The sequence below is a fragment of the Penaeus monodon genome, chromosome 21 (genome assembly GCF_015228065.2).
Source record: "Penaeus monodon isolate SGIC_2016 chromosome 21, NSTDA_Pmon_1, whole genome shotgun sequence".
Taxonomy (NCBI): Eukaryota; Metazoa; Arthropoda; class Malacostraca; order Decapoda; family Penaeidae; genus Penaeus; species Penaeus monodon.
In genome coordinates, this window is record NC_051406.1 from 2205841 (window position 1) to 2206089 (window position 249).

The 249-nt window shown below is 66.7% G+C and overlaps 1 protein-coding gene across 1 annotated transcript in view; it reads left to right on the forward strand.

The window, feature by feature from the left end:
- The window catches only part of LOC119586755, a 10775-nt gene that overhangs the window by 8086 nt on the left and 2440 nt on the right, over positions 1-249 (forward strand). Inside the window, exon 2 of the mRNA XM_037935483.1 lies at positions 5-224. Within this exon, the coding sequence (XP_037791411.1) occupies positions 5-224 (220 nt within the window). The remainder of the gene's footprint in view (positions 1-4; positions 225-249) is intronic.

The following is a 249-nucleotide window of genomic DNA, read 5'->3' on the forward strand; positions in this document are numbered from 1 at the left end:
CCAGCCCACTCCCCAGGGCCGGCGCCTGCGTCGTTGTGAGGAGCAGTGGGAGGTCCTTCGCCCAAGTCCTTACTTAAGACGGGGCGGCGGGCGAGGGCGAGGCACCTGCACCATGGCATCCTCGGGGCGTCTTCTCAGGGCGGCTGTCGCGGGCGTGGTCGTCGTCGTGGTGCTGACTCAGGTGCTGGGGCGCGCGCACGCAGGGGCGGCTCGGAGGAAGAACAGTGAGTTCAGATTTGTTTTGCTTAT